Here is a 17,733-nt window from a genome sequence, read left to right on the forward strand (position 1 = left end):
CCAAGTGTACGTTTCGTGGCAATTTTTCTTTTTTCTTTCCCTCTCTCTCTCTCTCTCTTTTGTATCCAAATTATGGACAATGTTTAACGACGACCAACAATTCGCCCGGAAGCAACTTCACAAATAAAAATTCAGAAATTGCGATTGAAATTTTGGACAACGCTACAACGGAAGATTGTAAATGATCACGTTGAATGTTGGAAGCAATTTTGTTACATGGAAACGTGGAATGTGCGTGGAACAAGTTGGTCGAAGGTTAAACAGACTTTTAACGTCAAATAGCGTTTCAACGAAATGATGTAAATTAAAACTGCGAGCTCTTGACTGTATCGTTGAAATTGGACAACTCTTGATTCAACCTAATTGCTGTTCGTGTTTAAATGAAAATCGTGCGGCGTTAACGTTTCACGTAGAAAAAAGAACGAAGGGGAGTTTTGATTTTGTATCAAAGTGTCATCCCCTCGAAACTAGCAGAAATTTTTAATAGAAATATTTTTCTACTAAACAGAAGAACAGACAACGAAGAAGTGAATCAGTTAAAACAATCCAATTATATTTAATATTTTATTTATAATTCTAAACTTATAATACCGATCCATATCTTCAACTTCGATGAAACTCCACTTTTAATTTCGTTAATTGTATCTTTTAATCTCTATAAGGATACACATGGTCTCTGTTAAAAAAATTTGGCGTGAAAGATTAATCCCATGATTCGCTTTAAAATCAAGAAATGCTTGACGACGCTTTCATTAATCTGATTACTCGTTCTCGTGATACGCCTGTAGAAACTATCGAAACAACAATCACGTAATTAAGTATAAAACAGGACAGTTTGCCTGTGTTGGCTAATGAGATTGAAATCTGTGCGAGAAGGTAAGTGACTTTAAGAAACTAGATCGCTTCTTTCTTCTGTCGTCTGTAAGAACAACATCAAGCATCGGTAGTATTATAAACGATTTGGAAAAGACGATGAATTATTACTCTTATTTTCTCGGCGACTCGCCACGGCTTTGCGTAAACTTGACTCATTGTATGCAGCGATATTATTGCAACAAGGAAAATTGAGATTCCCATTGTCTTATCTACATTAACTTTGTTCGGAACTTGAGAGGAAACGTAACAGCGTGCGACGATGTTTCACGAAGTGAATCAAACTATTTATGCGCGTTGTACCTCTCGTTTGACGTAACTTGAAGAAAAAACAGATAAAGTAACACAGCTTTATTAGCATATTTCATCTCGCAAACATGTCAAATTACACCTATTATTCCATTTCTCTCTATTTATTTCACTGGCCCTTTACTATCTAATTTTATTCATCGCCGTATTATCCCACCGTATTCTATCAAACGTTCTCAATTTAATTTTCATAGTAATTCTGCGTTACTATTTTTATAATAAACATAAATATATAATAAAATAAACGATCTATGTTTCGACACGAAACATTCTGTTCGCAACAGTTATTACCTGTTTTATCAACACGAACAGCCGTGTCTAATTAAAAATGTGCTTTCTCATAAACAAAACGAAATTCCAATTGCAGGCCTTGAACGCGACGAAACCTGTAAAATCCATTTGAGAAATTTCTAGCTAACAAACGGCTTGTTATTTCGTTCGAAAGAGAACGCTATCTTCTTCCAATCTCCACGCTGCCAATCTTCTTAAGTCCTCACCTTTGCCAATCCCCGGCTCATCCAAAGCGATTACACCGACGTGATTACAGAGAGGACGGTTCCAGTCGTCGTCCCGATTTCCTTCGGCCGCGAATCGAATTACCTCGTGGAATTGTGGCACGGTTTCCGGGTGCATAAGCTGCTGGGGATCGATGACTGTAGACAACTGGACGAGTCACGACGGCTCAGCGTCGACGTGAATCGTTTCTCGCCCTCTAGTTGCGCAATCTTAGGACTGTCGGCGGCAAAAATGTCAACGACAAAACGATCGACATCGATAACCGACGATGACTAGGCTACGAGTGATACGAATTTCTGGAAAATTTAAATATGGAACGGTGCACAGAACCCATATAGCATGTAAAAGTATACAAAATGCATATTCAGAGCGCTGATTATGGTAATTACATGCTGCTGTAAACTCCTCATTCGTTCAGATTCTATTTGTTTATTCGTGTGTTTTCGCGGATGAAGAATCTGAAAAGTTTAGTAGGTTGACATCGCTGAGAATCAATAAGAACTGCTTTTACCATATGTTGCGACTGAAGAAGCAATCCTTTCTTCTGTTTGAATAAACCAACGATCGATCAGGCAATAGAACTAATAACGAAATAAATGAACAATCATTTTATTTAGAACAGGCATTGCATTCATTTTTCCACTTGGCGACCTATTTAAAATTCCAAAATGTCCAACTAAGACTAATTTTATTTTATCTATGCGATACTTTAGAGGAAGAAGTACGAACAATTTTAACGATAAAAAAAAAAAACGATTGTCTCCTGGATCGTTCGTGCTGAATTCCGAATTTCATTATACCCTAAAAAGACGACACAGCTTAATCAAAAGTTTTCATAAAAACACATCAAACGATGTGAAACCGTGCGAACATCGTCGCTTGAATCGATGGAGCCTACGCTATAGACTATCGAAGATGTATGTACATATATCCCGGTCTATAGATCAGACTCGCGGGCAGAAGATTGATAAATAATTGATGGCGGATTGGATGTTGAAGAATTCAAACTGGTCGTTTGTCATGGGTATAGCCGGTCACGAAACAGTTGTACAAAGCGCCATTTGTCGGCCTACATTCCCTACTGCTCTACCTGGCAAATGTTATTATTCCGTCTTTCTTTGTGGAAAATTACCTGACCAGAGTTTTACACTGGAATATATTTATAAATAATAACAGCACTCAAGGAAATAGTTACCAGTTTAATTTCAATTCTGATTTTCTGATTAGGGCTCTAATGTCATGAGACTAATCCTTATCGTCTTTTCGTTATCACTTTCTTGTCTCTCTTTTTTCTTTCTTTTTTTTTTTGTTTCATCTTCATTTACGTCTGTGATAAGCTATTTACTGTTATGTTACGGAAATTTGTTATCATATGCTTCGTTTATAAAATAAATAGGTTCTTCTCTATGGCTATCTACTATTCGACTAATATTATTCCAACTTATTTTATTCGGGTTGTGTAGCACGTAACTTAATGGCTTCGATCATTCAAAAGATGGAAGATAAGCTCTGAGGAAAGAATAGCTGGATGGAAATTGGTGGAAAATTTTGCCAGCAACTTCTTGTGGCGTTTAGCGAACCGAAAGGCACATGAGAAATTGGAAATATCAGAGGATCTGAGAGGATAAAAGGGGATCGTAAGAAACGAGGGGTAGAATTTCGCGAATGATCGTGATAATAAAAGGAAGATATTCGTCGAAAGGTTGTAATACGATATTCTCATCGTTAAGTGTCTGAAGATATCGTTCGTGTTCCTTTAATTCCGAAGCTTCTAAGAAAAATGTCAAACGAGGTGTAAAATTTCATTTGAAAAATTCAATGACAAGCAAACTCCTCCGAAAAGATACGCTTTTTTCCCATTTCCTTCGAAACTTCTAAATTACAGTTTATATACGGTGTCGTAAAAGTATCGTATATTGTAAAAGTTGGTTCGACAGATCCTACTCGATGCGCAAGTTTATTTCTAGCCGCGTGTTTGAAACGATTCGGCTGGACAATGTAGTGGACATAGAGTGTGCTACGTGTAAAATGTGCAACTGTCTGGAAGCATTCATACGGAAAAAAAATCGATTCGCTGTATGCATTGGGTCAACAGGAGGCCACCGACCCACGAAATATTATGCAATACATTTTCAATGGACACGACGTGGGTCTCTGACTTGCACGTACTTATGTCTATATTCATTGAAAATGCGTCGCATAAAACGTTCTTCCCGTTATTGATCTGTACATTCCACCTATAGAGACTGCTGCGTTCAACTTTTCTTCCTTCTGTTCTTTCTTCTTTTGCCATCTCTCTTTGTTTCTATTGTCCTCCTTTGAATAATACCTACATTAATTAACCGTGGAAAGGATTTGCTAATTTATCGAAGGATATGAAGGATATTTATTGCTTTCTCTGTTTCTCATAGAATGGAAGAAATAGAAGACAGAATGGTAGCGAGCAAAGTTTCAATAATAAATCACTTCGTCACCTAGTTTTGAAAGTCACCAGAGTTACACTGTGTGTTGAAATAATACTATAGATGATCGTGGCGAGAAATTGAAGCGAATATACCTGGTGAAACGAGAGCAAGAGATCTGAATAGAGTATTAGATAAGGTATTTTACATTCGAGGAATATTTCAGGTATCCTGAGATTTGTACGCATAACATTCTAGTTCTAGGAAGTACCATACTTTTCTCAATAATTATTTATAAATTTCGTGAATATTGTGAAACGCGAGATATATCATAAGTCGACGTTCAGTCTACGTATTAACAAGGAAATTCAGTAAAAACACCATCGACCGTTATCCACGCGATATCCAAGCTATCAAATTCGTTGGTTGCTCAATAGAGCCAATTGCAAATGTATTATGGATATTAAAAGAGAAAATTTACGTACTACATATATTGCTTAATCTCTTGAGCAATTGATACTTACACAAGTGTACGTTTCATTTTTATTCGATTCAGCCACGATTGTGAAAGATGCAAAGATAAAACACCGATTATTTCAACGTACATTAACTTTTTCACGTATTTTCAGATATAATATTCGTGCAGGTATATTAAATATATATGGTGAAAAAATAGAAAGTAACGTTATTCTTGTCTGGTTATAATAAATTCATCTCCGGGCCAAAGACGTGCAAACATCGGAAACGCCAGAGATATGCAGACGATAAGTTGAGTTCGTAACTTAACAGGTTTCCTTTCTTCTTCTTCTTTTTTCTTCTTCTTTTTTTTTTGTACAAAAATAAAACACTCTTCTCATCAGTCACCGTAACAAAGAATAAGTCGAATCTCGATTATGGTCTCGATATTAAATCTGGAAAACAATGAGTTCGCTATGAGAGAACCGGTATAGAGAAGCTGAACACCAGCAACGGTTTATTGCGGTCATAATTCCCGTTTAATACTATATTGTCCGCTTCTGTCTTGCCGATGCACTTGGCGATCCTCAAAGAAACCACGTTCAACTTCGCAGGGACTCGTGCTTCACTTTTTGATCGCAAAGAGGATTCTTATTTCTTCCTTTCCACTCGAAAATCGTGACCATTCGATGAGAGAAAGGTTTGTTTCGAGGAAGCATCAAACAATCTTTTCTCTCGAGGAAATTCCATTTCATTGAAGATCCTACTATTTGAAGTATCTCGTTCACGCGATTAAATTATTTATCGACAAACCTCTTGGCTTCAGGTTTTACAACTTGTGAATTAACGACATCCTTTCGAGTCGACAGAAAGATTTCGCATTTGTTGATGCAAGCAGTGCTGTTTAAATATTAAACATACAGATACTTCAAATTTACAGTGGCGTGGTAACTTTGTACAGAACATTACGCGTAAGCGTTGCTTCTTCGTATTTTTCGTTATTACCAATTCGCCATCAATTTATATATTTTGATAAAATTCCATATATTGTCACAAGAGTGTTCAGATGCTTAGGTGCGATAACGTTTGTAGACGCTGAGTTGATATATTGGGTTGGCAACTAAGTGATTGCGGATTTTGTCATTACCACCTAATGTCAAAATCCGCAATTACTTAGTTGCCAGTCCAATAGAATCACATAACTGGTGGAAAATATACGATCAACGATGTATTCTATTTCTGATTCCTACGTTGTAGTAGGTATCAAAATTATATTTTGAAAACGCCGTCTGAAATCTAAAGATACACGTGTCAAAAGTAATATGAAACTAAGGTTACGATGGCAGGATAGAGGGTGGCGATAGAAAGGGGGTGAGAAAAAATGGGTGAGGGAAAAAAAGATGAAAAGTGTTGCGTTGGTGAAGTCAGTAATCAGACGTCGACGAAGTCGATGAAGATGATACGTTCCGGGCCGCGAACGTTCCAATTCTCTTCCTTCTCTTCATGGATCACAGAGCTTGGCACGAACGCTAAACCACAACAGCAAAACGGAAATCGCGAAATTTTTGTCTTTCCTCTCGTGAAAAACAAACGAATGGTCGATTCGAACCGCGCGATAATTACGAAAGGAGCGATAGCGTTCGGTGGAGAATTAATATCCTGTTTCGTATCAATCTCACCGTACTGTTTACTGGAACCTTACGAAGCGCTGCTATTACAAATTCTGATTTTTCTCTCTCGATTTAGAATTATTCAGATTTTACTTGAAATTGTTTTATTCACGTAAAACGTATTACTTCGTGAGATTTAGAATTATTTAGAATCGTTAGAAATTGTTATATTCAACAGTAGAAAACGTATTGCTTTCTGAAATTTAGAATTATTTGGAATTGCTTGAAATTGTTATACTCAATCGCCGAAAACGTGTTATTTCGTGAAATTTAGAATCGTATAAAATTGCTCCAAACTTTTATACTCGATCGTGGAAAACGTATTGTCTTGTGAAATTTAGGATCGTTTCAAATTGCTCAAAGTTTTCATATTCGTCGTGGGAAATGAATTACTTTATGAAATTTAGAATTATTTAGAATCACTTGAAATTTCTGTGTTCAACCGTTGCAAACCGTAATGTACAATTGTTTGAAACTGCTTGGAATTTTTATATTCGATCGTCGTATTGCTTTTGAAAAAATTTAGAATTATTTAGATTGCACGAAATCGTTGTATTCAACCGTCGAAAACGTATTGCCCTGTGAAATTTAAGATTGTTTGAAATTGTTTGAGATTTGTATCTTCCACCGTGGAAAACGTATTGCCTTGTGAAATTTAAAATTGTTTGAAATCGCTTGAGATTTGTATATTCCGTCGTCGAGAACGTGTTACTTCGTGAAACTTAGAATTATTTAAAATTGCTCGAAACTATTAGTGACAGGTTTGAATAAAATACAAAATTTCCTAAAAAAAACAATGAGATATTTTGTATTTTATCCGTGAAATAGCCCGAGCGATTAATTCACACAAATGCTGCCATGCAAAAGGTCAAAGTAAAATAACGCTTTTAAATATAAAGCGCTCGTACAGTATCGTAATAGAGTTTGTTAGACGACCAGAAATTTCCACACTCACGTTTTTATCATCCAACTTGGTTCACAGTCGCAACAGATTTACGGTTTCGCGCTTTACTTGAATTCCTCTTAATATACGTACGATTACGAACGTGAACGTTTCTTCTTTTTATTTTATTGTTATTTATATATCCAAGAGGATAGACAAATATTTCTATCCATTTGAAGAACGAACGCGTTTCGTTTTATCCGCCATATCCATCGAGCTTCGTGGACCACGCCAGTGCGCTAATAATCTCGAGTATGATTCACACTTTGGCAAACTCAGCGAAAGAATGTCCCGGCAGACGTTCTGCAAAATTTGCGCGGTAGATTATAGCGAATTATTATTGTATTTTTGGTCATCGGGTACATGCATCTCGAATAAGTCTGATTTCACTAATTACGTCGAACTTTCCATTTCTTCAGTCTTCTTGCGCAATATTTTATTGACTAATAATATTAGCGAATTGTGCAAGACATCGTTCTAATTTATTTCGAGCGATTCGATGCATCGATTCGATGTTCTGGCCTCGATCAAAATGCCCTAATAAATATTAACGAGCCAGTAATTTGTAAAATAGAACGTCAACGCTGCAGATAATTACAATGTTGAGCGTTTTCCTAGCCAATCAAAGGCATAACACGCTATGGCGTATCATAGCGTGACGAATATTCGTTGGTCACGAAATGTATCGCAGTCTCGTCTTAATTCGTTGGAATTGTTGGGCAACAGGCATCGGCGCAGTTGTTAGAAAAATGAAAATGTTTCGAAACTTACGGAAGATTAATTGGTGGTCAGGCGGGAAATTAAACGCTTACGAAATACGTAGTAGATACTTTCGGTTCCCATATAACGACGTATCGTGCCATTTCATTTTATTAAATCCTTTTTTACAGGTATCAGGGAAGCGGTAAGATTATTTAGAACGATTAAAACGTTCAAATATCTCGGGTTTAAGGCAATCGTTAACGAAGCTACAAGCGAGATATAAAATTGAAAGAACAAGCGAAGTTTGAATTGGAGCAAGAGGAAAAGTAAAAGCAACTGGGCAACTAATATATTCGCGAGTGCAGTGCAAACAAACGAGCACGAAATTGAATTTTATCAAGTGCAAATAATGCCCCGAGAAATCTGTCGTAATTTGCAATTCAACGCTCGGTATTTTCCCGAGTTTTTCGTCGTTTTTTGTCCGTCTCGTTGTTAGAATCTCCGCACACGCGAATCTTCTTTGCCTTGTAAAGTGTTGTGATTATAAAATCACGTTCAATTTCTAACGAACGCGAAACTTATGTCCCTTCGTTCGATCATATTTTCTCATTGTCAACAGATTTCATAAGCCCGAGAAGAGAAAGTGAAATAATTCTTATCGACATACGTAATCCAACTATTTCAAACATCAAACAGCCTCTCCTCGTTCGTTCGAGCAAAAGTGTGATTCAAACGAAAATTATGAAATTAAGAATTACGAAATCGGCACTGTTAATAGTCGTAGGATTGTCGTAAAAAATCATTCTTCCAGACATATAAAAACGTCGATAAATAGATAAACAAATTACTTAAAGCGATGAAAAATCCAATCGGTGGAAAACAAAATTCGCAAACGTAAAACGTCACTGAACTTGGCACAGACCTGTACGAAAAGCTCGTAACGTAAAAAGAGGCTAGGACGACAGAACTAATCGTCGAAATCACGAGCAACGTATAACGATGGCGCAACTTTCTCGTTCGAGGCTGCCCGGTTAAGGAGGATTTAATTAAACACGGAACGTCGTCGTGGGTTGGAGAAACGCAGACGCGGCAGGAAAGCGAAACATTAGAATTTCACGTAGCCGACGAGGCCGTGGCACCGATGGTCCGCATCTGTGCCTAGCCTCCGATGCATTCGTCTTGCATCGCAACGATTCGTTGACCCTCGGCTCTACTTAGCGGTTCTTCGTCTCGATCGAAATGCTTCTGAATGGCTTCTCGCTTCTTTTTTCCTGTTTTCTCTTGCTCCCTGTATCGTTTACTTCTTTGTTCTCAATAAATGAAAAATCTGTATTCGCTGTTTCGTATAAGAGAGGATGATTTGCATATCGTGTCGCTTGTTGCAGGAGAAAATGTACCGTAGCTTGGAAATACGCGAGCAATTTGCTCTTAACAACACTTCAAGTACGAATACATTCTCGTAAATCCAAAGATTTTTCTTTCAAAGGGGGAAAAATGCCTAATGCAATTACCGGTACATGGCGTCGCGTGATCGACGACAACCGCGTTCGACGAACACGTTTACAGCGATAGCCGTGTTCAAAGAATTAACAATAACATTTACTCGTACAATAAATTCGAAACAAAGAAAAAGCTGTCTCTTTTCCCTGAACTTTAACGCGATTCTCTTGTTTATATCTGCTAATCGTATCTGCTACAATTATCTAGCATTAATAATTGTTTTATTCCACGATAACATTTACCCGCTCCTCTATAATAAATTACAAGTTGTCTGGTCATCGTGAGTAACTGTACATCGATATCCGATATTGATATCGACCATTCGTTTATCCTCGCGTGAACCGACGATTCTTCGTCTCGATCAAAGCGTTTCCGGATACGCTGCGGCGTCTCGCTTTTTCCACGTGCCTACTCGCCTCCACTCGGCATTTCACTGAAATCAATTTTCACCGCTCGCATAAATTTCCATTTCTAAGATACAAGAGAAACGCGCAAACCGTATACAGCTTACGTAATTTTGTTCCTCGAAGCATTCTACAGCCTAATCTCACGAATGGACGTTTAATCGATTCGTGATAACGCTTCGCGGTGATTCCCTGCCAATACGAAGGTGTTCCATGCGTTCGATGCGATAGGAGAATATTTCAAAAGAATAGAGAAATCCGATACGGAATATGTTAAAGCGGGGAAGTACATACGCGAGGCATAGATGAAATATACAAATATAGCGTTACCAGATGGATGCGAAAAATTTATTACAGCTGAATCTAATTGATTGGTGGAATGGCGTACAAATACTTTTCACAGTCATTGTATATGGAAGAAAAAATGTGGTCATTTACGAACGTACAGTGGTACGTATACCTCTTAACACGTTGATTGCCACGCGAATTTTATACAGGATAATCTACTTTTATCACTTAACTTTATCACCTGGAATATCTCGCTTGTTTTTGATAATATTAGCAAAAATGTTTCAGCAACATATTGAATTTGAAGTCTTTCCATTGGTGAACGCGTAGAGGACGTGTGAATGTCATCAATCATATATATTTTCATACGTTCGTCGATTCACCTGGACATTCTCCGCAAAAGAAAGTGTAAACTTGTGTATGTTGGAAAAGTATTAATTTATTTATGTCGAAGAGATATTCGTCTAACATTTTTACTTTAATTTAGCATATTTAACGAGAGACGATGAATTTTGCGAAAGACAAGAAAAGACGCGATGCGGCATTCTTGTGTTCGTCGAATTTTTATCTTCCGTATGTTAAATATGAGAAGTTAAAGTTAATATATGTACCGGACTGATAAGTTCTTCGATACGAATAAGTTGAATTTATGTATTAAAAAATATATGATCCGATTTAAAAAAGACATCGGTGATCTTCCTACGCGATGTCTTTTACGCGACCATCTAGGAAAAAAACTAATTGTGTCAAATAATGTTCACCTTGGAACTATCCAACCTGTTGCCGAAACGCTTTTTAGTATTATCGAAAACAAGGTGATAAAGTTAGGTGAGATAACCTGTATAACATACCTGTTTATATAAGATTCCGTGGAAACCGTAATAGATCGAAATACGTCGTTCTGTTTAATTATTGGAAAATATCGTATTACATTTGCACACTTTTCTCTCTCCATGTTATATAAATCGTTCACATTGTTGACAATCCTTTAGTCCGTGAAATTTATCTTACATTAATAAATTATTCTAAAAAATTTAATAACGTGGATCGCCGATAGCGAATCCGATAACGAATAGGTGATCGTGGCAATCAACCTGTTAAACGAAACTGCTACTTCCGTGTCGAAGAAAGAAGAAAAAGAAACTACAGAAGAATTCACCTCCAGTGTTTTGCCTGATATCGCATTTTAATGGAATGTTAAAGACCTTCGGCGCAATATCACACCGGGGAATTTTCGTTCCACTAGACTCGCTACGTTACGCAACCACGATGAGTTAATAATCCCGGTTCGTTGGAACGTGGAATATAATGTCGTCCCAACGTCGACTTAATTGTCAAGCCAGAGTGACGCATGTTGACGTTAAACCAGAAGCATTTACGTATCTCGTGTTGGTGTATCGTCGAAGTGTTCTATTCTTGGTCGAAATTCCATGCTCTATAGGTGCTTGTTTTGTTTTCGAGTTTATCGGAGACGAAGAGAGACGAGAAACGAGGATAATTATGGAAACATCACAATTCAATCTATTTCGTTTAGAAAAGAAAACAATACCGTGGTGATCGGTTAAATATACAGACCTCCTCGCAGTAGTAAGAACGTCATCTCTATTTATCTCGTATTCCCTTCGTGCCACGAAGCCACATCGAGAGCAAACGTTTCACCACCTTCCAATGGACTTCTCCTCTGGTGGTTTCTTTCTAAACATAGTCAACGCGTTTCTTAACCCTGCTACGTACGAGTATATACGCTCGTACGTACCTGCTTGATAATATCTAAATAGCGTTTCTTTACAGTTAAACAATTCCTTAAGCGAACGTCCTTAAGCATCGAATTAAAAATAAAAAAGAAACCGAGAAAAATTGCATTGCTTCGTATATCTTCCTTCATTGGAATAAAGACGTGAAATACGCAAAAGACAGTAAAATTGCGCTAGATATTAAAACTACCATAGTAACAGTAACAACCATTTCGAATATAGAGCCGAGCATAAAGGGAACGTTAACAGCGGAAACACGTTGTTTCCTATTAACGCATTAATAATTAAAGCTGCTTCTAGACTCGTAACGTCTATTTACGGCAAACTATGGTTCAGTCCTTAGTATTAGGTTGTCCTAAAAGTTTCTTTCGTTTCATAGGGTGATAATAGGTGAACAAGAATTTCTGTTTTATATTATTTTATTGAATTAGGCATGGTCCATTTCGTTCTACATCTATTATTATATTCGTGCATAATTCAATAAAACAATAAAAAACATTGTGCGTCTATTATTTCCTTATAAAATAAAAGAAACTTTTCGGACAACCTAATACTTAAGGAAATACGTAGACACATTTTTCTTCCGTACTATCGGGAACAACGCGTGTTCTATCACATGACGTAGCCAAATCTTGACTAACAAGCGAGAACCGAACCCTGTAACAACGCGATATGGAGCCACCCCCGTGGAGATCACGACGAAACGCGTTCATATCTTGTAGTCCTTCGTCACCAGCGAATCCATCGACCGCGTACGATGTACGACGTAAAAATAAAGCAGCCACGGTTTGACGTGGGTTCACGACTGGAACGGCCGAGATCGATACTACTTGTCGGCCAACCCCCGTTGGTCCAGCCTCTCTCTGTTTCCCCGGCGCGACTGACGACGTGGGCGTCTAGAAGTACACCATCTCAGCTCCAACCAACACAGCCACGCGCATTCGTACAGCTCTAACGTGTACTATATACCTGTACAGGGTGTTTCGTTTGTCTTAGATCAGTTAGTAGATATTAATTTTAGTTTGCATTTGATATACGAGTTAATAAATATCTGTTGTTCTCGCTCGTTTCGGTATTTAGAGATAGAAATATTGGAAAGTGGATCTTGATTTTATTTTATATACATGATAGATATTAATATTTCTGTTGGAAATATTTGTACGTACCCTTGTCTTTCAGTGGGACCGTCTTTTCCTTAGGTTGTATGGTACTTTTCATTTTCGTACTGTGAAAATCTTATAAAAAGTACTATTGCGTACTAATATAAAGGAAACTTAAAATACAGTTGGATCTAATTAATTAGTACAGGAATGCAATGACGTACGAGTATCTTTTATAACCGCTGCAGCAGTGTTTACATTTGATTTATTTTTCATAGTCCTTTGCCTGCGGATTAAGCGGGACCTGCAGTTACATTTCTCTTTGCTTTACGCTCTTATCTTTCCACCCACTGAGCTTAACATCTCTCGTACTTAACATTTACACTTTAAACTTGACCTTTGAATGTACCGCTTATACTCCTTACTCTCTATATTTCTGCTGCTTGCAGTCTATTCTCGCAATTTCTAAACATCGATGACATAGAAATCGAAACAGAAACATAAAATATGAAACTCTAACGATGCATAATATAAAGATACGATAACATAACGTAAAACTGTACAGAACTATTTCTCTCCTGTGCTGCGTTTATAAAGAAATCGCGTAAGAATCGACGTTTCTCCGCTAGTCGTGAGTCACGATGATCGTCGTCGTTCTAAATCAACTTTGACCCGACACGATTTTTTCGTTTCGATAAAAACAATTACGGTATGAAGGAGTTCAAGATGGACGAAACACCCTGTATATAGAAGCGGATCGTACTGGCAAATATAACGTAGCACTCGGGTCGGCCTGTTCATTCAATGACACCCACGCGTTCTTCGTGGTGACGTCATTGTAAGGGGTTAGAGGGTGAGAAGGGGAAAATCGAGGAGGAAGGATCTGGGCCAACCACCCTCCTCCGTTTTCTACCCTTCTCCACGCTCCTTTCTTTTTTCTCTTCCATTCATCTTGCCTCTCTTTTATCTACATTTTCACCATTTTCCTTACTTTTCCTCCCATTCTTCGATCTCTACTCTTATCGTACCACGTTACGCTTTCTTCCTTTTGTCTTCCACCGTTTCCTGCGTTCTCCACGATTTGCCCCTTTTCTATCTTCTACATTGTTCACGTTGCATTTTAGTTTTTCGTTATTGTCCACTCGGCAGATACTCTCGTTTTTTTTTCGTTTCTTCCTTTGTTAATTAAATTCCATTCACCTGTCCGAGTCCTCTGCTCCCCTGCTTCTCTTTTCTGTTACCTTTTACTCTGTTTCTCCCCCATTAGCTTCCGTTTTTTCATTTCGGTCCATCTTTTCATCGGTTCTGTCTCGTTCAGACAGTTCTCCGTATTCTCCCGTCTCCGCTTTCCCTTGTTTCCAACCTTTTCTACTTCACTCGTCTGCCTTTTGCTTATTTTCTTTCTTCCTCTCGCCGTATTTTCCCCTTTCTCTCAAACCGTTTCTATCTGGACTGGTTAATGGTCGATCAGAGTTCAAGCGTCAACGAGCCACGTCGTTTTTCCAATCGATTTCACCGCGGCTACTGTTGTTCTCGTTGAACCAGGCAACAAGCGTTTGACGAGGGTTTCTGAAACTCTTCTACTTTGTCTTCTCTATGGTCGTTGGGTAGTAACGACGTGTATGGAAAGATTGGTTTCATACGAGGTGTTTCGATTGTCCAAAGGATAGATGAAAAGGTTGAGTTATGGCTCACGAATGGTGATGTAACGATAGTAAAAATGAGGGTCTCGCTCGATTATATTTCTGGCGTTATAGAATCGGTGATGTTTGAAATTTTGACACAGGATAAAGTAGAAAGCGGACTTCAAAAAAAAACACGTCGTATAATTGAATTTAATTTGGAGCAAGAAAAATTGTAAATATCCGGGGAAAATATATTGGGTCGGCAACTAAGTGATTGCGGATTTTGTCAATGCCACCTAATGACAAAATCCGCAATCACTTAGTTGCCAACCCAATAATTGAAAGAGAATCGATCTCTGATACTTTTCGAATCCAGAAACTTTGCTTCGAAATGAAGAAGATTATAGATCTGTATGTCTGTAAATTATTATTTGTGAAGTATATTTGTTCTCTTTTCCTTTTTTTGTTGATAAAAATGCAATTCATATTATCAGTGTCCTGTCGAATGAATTAAAAAATAAAAAATTAGGAACTGGAAGAATTAAGAACTGAACAGAGTCGGGAAACTAGAGAAAAATATGTATCCAAAGGAAAGTAAATAATTTTGGAGAATTAAATCACGAATGATATTCGCGATTCTCGAATTATACAATTTTTCTAATTAATATCGGAATGATTGAAGCTCGTTAAACTTTTCTAATATATGTAAATATTAAAAATAATCAATAATAATCGAAACAAGTGCTTGGCCTTTAAATAGCGGTTTATGCTAAAAATATTCCTTCTCTAGCTGACAAAACTCTAAATCGCGATTACTTAAAATTCAACAGCGAATTATAGAAACAAAGTATTTCTTTGAATTTCAAGTGAACAAACAAAATGGTGTGTCGTTCCGTGAGCTATAATTTTTATTACCTCGGAATAAACGTATCACGGTCGCGCGATATCGAAACAAGGCAAGACGATGGAATAGGAGCCACGATTTCAACCTTGAGATTGATTAAACGTTTCACGAGGTTTTAACTTGGAATTACGTAATTCTGGTGAAAAGTACGAGAAGATATCGACGTTAGAACAAGGGGGATGGAAACGTTCGAGAGAATAAGCGAACACTCTCGTCGATACGACGAGAAAATTTCATGGTAACTGCGTTGCTACTCTATCGAAACTGTATCGAACAAGCTGCAAGTGACAGAAATTCAAATGGACTCGTGATTCTCCACAATCGTGCTTCGAATTGAAGAAAACTTCAAAATGATACGCATCGTATATTTGAAGAGTAGCAGGTTCTGGATGTCTCGAAATCGAAAGACAAAAGGAATTTTTAATTTAAGTTCTAAAGACGAAACTTTCTTATTTCTTTTCCTCATTCGAACACTTTGTGCGGGGAATAACTGTAGATTTGTTTTATTTTAGAATGCGACGATGAAATTTCTACATTTTTTTCGTTCTAATTAAGATAAATGCGGTGATTACACAGAGGTTTCAAATGGACGATGAATCATAGATAGATGTTCTCAAACGTTCTCGATAATTCTCGAACAGAATGGACAGCGAACAGACATCTGACATATACAGATGGATGTCAATTAAAACGAAACGTCAGCCAAGTTTTTATAAAGGGCTTTTGTTTAGAGCAGAAATGGCTAAGACTACCGAAATTAATATCAACGAGGAAAAAGTTTTGATCGTAATAAAGTGTCTGGGACACTCTGGTCGATTAACTTGGACGTTTTTCAATCCCAACGTGTCACATAATTTTACTTTCCTACTCCGATGATATTCATGATATTCATGAGATAATGAAAAACAAATGTATTCGAGTCCTCGCTAATAAGTAATAGTAAGTAATAGTTTCTGTAACAATAATTGAAATATTATAAATATTTATATTCATCGAGTGTATATAATAGTACAGTAGCGCAGTATAATAAATATTAATATTCGATGTATAAGGTGAACATAAAAATTAATTGCGCTACTATCAATTGCCATCGTCGAATTTTTATATTTCCATCTTACTCTCGATTAGGCGAACGAAAAGAATTCGTTACGTTTTCAGAGGATTTCTAACGTAGAAACGAGAAATCGCGCGTGTACCGCGAACACATTTCTCTCGTATTTTGTCCAAATTAAAGATATTTTTTAACGCTAGAAAAATATAATTGAGTGGAAAATGACGCAAAGGACAAAATTAAATACACCCACAAATTCTTGCGATACTTATGACGTATGTAATATTTACCACCAAATTTATTAATCTCCCATAACATTCAACCTACGCAACATACATAGCAATATTTACTCGTAATCAGTCTGCCTATTACTCGCGATACTATAACGAAAATGGAGCCAACCAGCATCAAACAAACATTCATTTGCGGATACGCGCGATGATCGGACTCGTACGGAGGCAGAGCTCGGCGTCGATAGCTGCGTGGTAGCTTTGTGCTGCCCTCCTGGTACACTCAGGACGTCGCTACCGCTGCTGTTGATGGTGGTGTCGCCGCCACCGCCACCGCCGCCGCCGCCGCCACCAGTCTTCCTCGTACGCCTTTCACCGCGCTGTTCGCTCAGTTCGCTGTTGCCTCTCATCAGCTGCGGATCTGCTCGCCTAAGCGGAGCCCGTTCGCGACGTTTCGCTCTCCGTTTGTGCCGCGCGCGTACACTGGCTACAGTTTCGCTCCAAAAAGCTTTCGATCTAAAAGCCCATCTTCTCTTTCTCGTGTTAGTAAATAAATAAAATATCTAAATATATATATATATAATTTAACAAATAGAAAAAGAAATAATCGAAGTTGAATCGAGATATATCTAAATAGAAGAAAAGTGACTTAGACGTTGTTGAAGCCAAATCTTGTTGAGTGAATTACAGTGAATCTCGACATTGAAACTGAAGAGAACAGAGCCACACAACGCGTCGAGCGGTTGTTCTTCATGGTAAGCGGTTGGATTGTTCGATGAAATCCGAAAACGGAAGGCAAAGGCCGGCCCGGTGCTCCACAGGTGGTAGTTCGATTATTTCGTGATCGTTGTTCACGATCAAAGCTTCGTCGGAGAGTGCACCCTGGTCGAGTGAAAGTAGCTCGATCTGGTCAGCCGGCTGATCCTCGATAAATCCGTGGCTGTTAACATAATCGTTGCAATACGTTTGGGTGGTTGTGGCTCGAGTTATGGCAGTGGAGATGTCA

The 17,733-nt window shown here is 37.8% G+C and overlaps 1 protein-coding gene across 4 annotated transcripts in view; it reads left to right on the forward strand.

Moving 5' to 3' along the window:
• The window catches only part of LOC122566955 (terminal nucleotidyltransferase 5C), a 170,740-nt gene that overhangs the window by 130,291 nt on the left and 22,716 nt on the right, over nt 1-17,733 (forward strand). The window contains exon 1 of one of the 4 annotated variants that reach the window (XM_043724947.1): nt 17,132-17,482. The exons of the other annotated variants lie outside the window; for them this stretch is intronic. Coding sequence (XP_043580882.1) covers nt 17,480-17,482 — 3 coding nt within the window. The 5' untranslated portion in view covers nt 17,132-17,479. Of the gene's footprint in view, nt 1-17,131; nt 17,483-17,733 lie in introns of those variants that run through there. 4 annotated transcript variants of the gene reach the window in all.

Source organism: Bombus pyrosoma, linkage group LG4 (genome assembly GCF_014825855.1).
Source record: "Bombus pyrosoma isolate SC7728 linkage group LG4, ASM1482585v1, whole genome shotgun sequence".
In the NCBI taxonomy this organism is placed as follows: Eukaryota; Metazoa; Arthropoda; class Insecta; order Hymenoptera; family Apidae; genus Bombus; species Bombus pyrosoma.